This window comes from Lolium rigidum, chromosome 6 (genome assembly GCF_022539505.1).
Source record: "Lolium rigidum isolate FL_2022 chromosome 6, APGP_CSIRO_Lrig_0.1, whole genome shotgun sequence".
Classification (NCBI taxonomy): domain Eukaryota; kingdom Viridiplantae; phylum Streptophyta; class Magnoliopsida; order Poales; family Poaceae; genus Lolium; species Lolium rigidum.
In genome coordinates this window covers 355,851,863-355,854,962 of record NC_061513.1, presented here as the reverse complement: position 1 = coordinate 355,854,962, position 3,100 = coordinate 355,851,863, and the positions used below count along the sequence as shown (strand labels likewise).

Below are 3,100 nucleotides of genomic sequence, written 5' to 3'. Positions count from 1 at the left end.
TACTTAATATGACTTGAGAATTAAATTCAGCATAGGCATGGTCAACAGAAGATCTCTGTTAATCCACACACAGAAAATCCTTTCTTAAAACAAATAAGTGTCTAGATGAGAGAGAGTGCTTTCTACAAATAAGGACATGTTTCCCTAAGCGTGCAGATGGGCCTATGATCATATACATATATATGCATCAAACTTGGCAAGGATACTCGTTATATCAAGATGTTCACACATGATTTGGTGCGGATCGAACCAGGTGGAGAAACACAATTATGCCAAGTTGCCTCAATCACAATTTTTTGCAGATAATGAGCAGCACAGAAGAAAGTTATAAGTAAATGAAGTTAAAGAGAGAACCAAAATAGCAAATGTGGCATTCAGATGGAGATGCAACAATATGCAACAACTCAAGTGCAGTGTCCGCACTCTCCAGTCCTCTTCTTCCTCGCGATCTTCATGTGCCCATTTTTCTCTTGCATATGTTGCTGTTATTTAGTTGCCTATATCACTTGTAGTTCTGTTACTTGTGGCCATGTGCCCAACCGATGGTTATTTGCTTAAGAACTAGCATAAGAACTGGCACCAAGACGGTTAGTGGGATGAGGACGAGGAGAATTTTGTGGCATGGGAATGGTTATGGTTGGGCAATAACTCTCTGTTGCCAAATGAGTCAGTGCCTGATCTTACAAGAAAAACAAAGTAATGGTAGTTGCCAGGTCGGCATCCAACTTTCTCTTATCTTGCCATTTGCAGAGCAACTATAGTTCTTGCAGTTGAAATCGTCTTCCTCCACCTAGCCAACGACATGCGGACAAACGCGTAGGCCGGCTTTCACCTGCAAAATAAATCACTATCGGAGTGAGCTGTGAGCAAGAGCAAGCACAACAATCGAACGACGATCAGTTCCGATCGATGGAAGTCGCCAAGCCGCGGAACCTGGGCGGCTCGCTGCCCGTGCCCAACGTGCAGGACCTCGCTGCCCGGCCTCAAGACCTCACTGCCACACCCACCCTCCTGCACCGTTACCTGCTGCCTCAGCCCAACACGGTGGACCTGCAACTCGACGGCCCTGCTCACGAACAGGAGCATGTCCCCGTCATCGACCTCGGCCGGCTCCTTCAGGACGACCGGGCCGAGGAGGCCGCCAGGATGCGGTTGGCCTGCGAGAACTGGGGCTTCTTCCAGATCGTGAACCACGGGATTCCTGAGGAGACAATGGAGGAGATGAAGAGGAACGTCATGGGGTTCTTCGCGCTGCCGCTGGAGGAGAAGGCATCCCTCGCCCAGGAGCCCGGAGGGATCGAGGGGTACGGGCAGGCGTTCGTCGTCTCAGAGGAGCAGAAGCTGGACTGGGCAGACATGTTCTTCCTTCTCACGCAGCCGCCCAGCTACCGCGACCTCCACCTTTGGCCGTCCAACCCTTCCACATTCAAGTAAGTAAATACACCATGTTTTGATCCAGCCAGTTAACGTAGCATTCGATGCATTACAATTGTGATAGCTGCGTCGATTTATCCGCTGTTGCAGGAACTGCTTGGAGAGCTACTCCGCGGCGGTGCAGAGGGTAGCCAGCGAGCTGCTTCGGGCCATGGCTGAGAACCTGGGCGCGCGAGACCACTCGGACATGACAAGGCTCGCCGCGACGCAGGGCATGAGGATGAACTATTACCCGCCGTGCCCGGAGGCACACGTGGACAGAATGCTGGGTCTGTCGCCGCACTCGGACGCCGTCGGGCTCACGCTGCTGCTGCAGGTCAGCTCTGTTCCCGGGCTGCAGATCAGGAGGAACGGAGGCTGGGTCCCCGTCATGCCGCTCCCTGGGGCCCTCGTCGCCAACGTCGGTGACGTCGTCGAGGTGCTCACCAACGGGAAGTACAAGAGCGTCGAGCACAGAGCAGTGGTCAATGCGCGAGAGGAGCGGATGTCCATCGCCGCGTTCCACAGCGGAAAGTTCGGCACCACCTACGGGCCGCTGGAGGAGGTCGTCGGAGATGAGGAAGTGCGGTACAGGAGCATCAGCGTCGAGGATTATGTGAAGCTCGTCCTCTCCAGCAAACTCGAAGGCAAAAACATCATGGACGCCATGAAGATCACTTGATGTATTTTTCACAAGTCATTGTTAAAACTATATATCTACTATTCCCTCTGTTTCATAATTCTTGTCCTGATTGTAGTTTAAATCTAAACCAAGACCACGACAAGAATATAGAATGGAAGGAGTACTATAAAAGAAGTTGATATTTTGACAGTTTTTTTTAAGATGTAGAGTTGCAAACAGAGGGCAGCATAACGCACCAATAAATCGCTTCAACCTATAATAAAATTCAAGGATGGATTCAATCACCTAATTGTTGCGAAAATAACATAACTACAAGCACAAGTGTCACTATATCTACACGGAAATTCCTCTTTGTCATTGTTAATCTCTATCTACGAAGAGTCCCTGTTTTCAACAGTTTTTATTCGATGTGTCAAGCTTCATGCACAAGCCAACGCAACCAAAAGTCCGAACTGATGGAAAGGGCTAGGCAATCCACTTATACATATCAACACCCCTCCTCACGTGTGACTAGGAGAAGAGAAGAGAAGGTCAACACGTGGAAAGAAGAATAGCACATGTATGAATGGTTGTATGCACGGCGGACATAGGGGTGGGCAAATATTGCGAAAGCCAGGACTCGAATTTGAGACCCTGGGCTCTGATACCATGTCAAGCTTCATGCATAAGCCAACGCAACCAAAAATCCGAACTGATGGAAAGGACTAGGCAATCCACTTATACATATCAACACGATGTACTGAAGAGAACAAACAGAAAAAGTTGGATCCATGGCTGACGTCTGGGCAGAACGATAAGCTATATCACCATATACATGTATGCTATATTTTGGGAAAAACAAATAGTACATTGAAAAAAACTAAATACTCTTTAACATGCTGAATAAGAAAAGTGTAGGTTCTTAATACTTCACCAGAGTCATGGAAAGTAGTAATCCTCCTTATTCTGATATATTGCAAACAGCTGTTTTGAGTAACGTGTAGCCATCTTCTCGCAGAACTCAAGAGCATCTGGATCTTATTTTTCCAAATCATGTACTGTTTT

The 3,100-nt window shown here is 48.2% G+C and overlaps 1 protein-coding gene across 1 annotated transcript; it reads left to right on the top strand.

The window, feature by feature from the left end:
* The first annotated feature begins 756 nt into the window (after window positions 1-756).
* LOC124667493 (S-norcoclaurine synthase 1-like) lies at window positions 757-2,252 on the top strand. The gene is made up of 2 exons (XM_047204759.1): window positions 757-1,430; window positions 1,525-2,252. Exons 1-2 carry the CDS (start codon window positions 910-912, stop codon window positions 2,093-2,095), a joined length of 1,092 nt encoding a protein of 363 aa, XP_047060715.1. The 5' UTR covers window positions 757-909; the 3' UTR covers window positions 2,096-2,252.
* Window positions 2,253-3,100: the final 848 nt, after the last annotated feature.

Coding starts and splice junctions, on each gene's coding strand:
- LOC124667493 (XM_047204759.1), top strand. CDS start 910: ATGGAAGTCGCCAAGCCGCGGAACCTGGGCGGCTCGCTGCCCGTGCCC. Junction 1,431..1,524: donor TCCAACCCTTCCACATTCAA/GTAAGTAAATAC, acceptor CCGCTGTTGCAG/GAACTGCTTGGAGAGCTACT.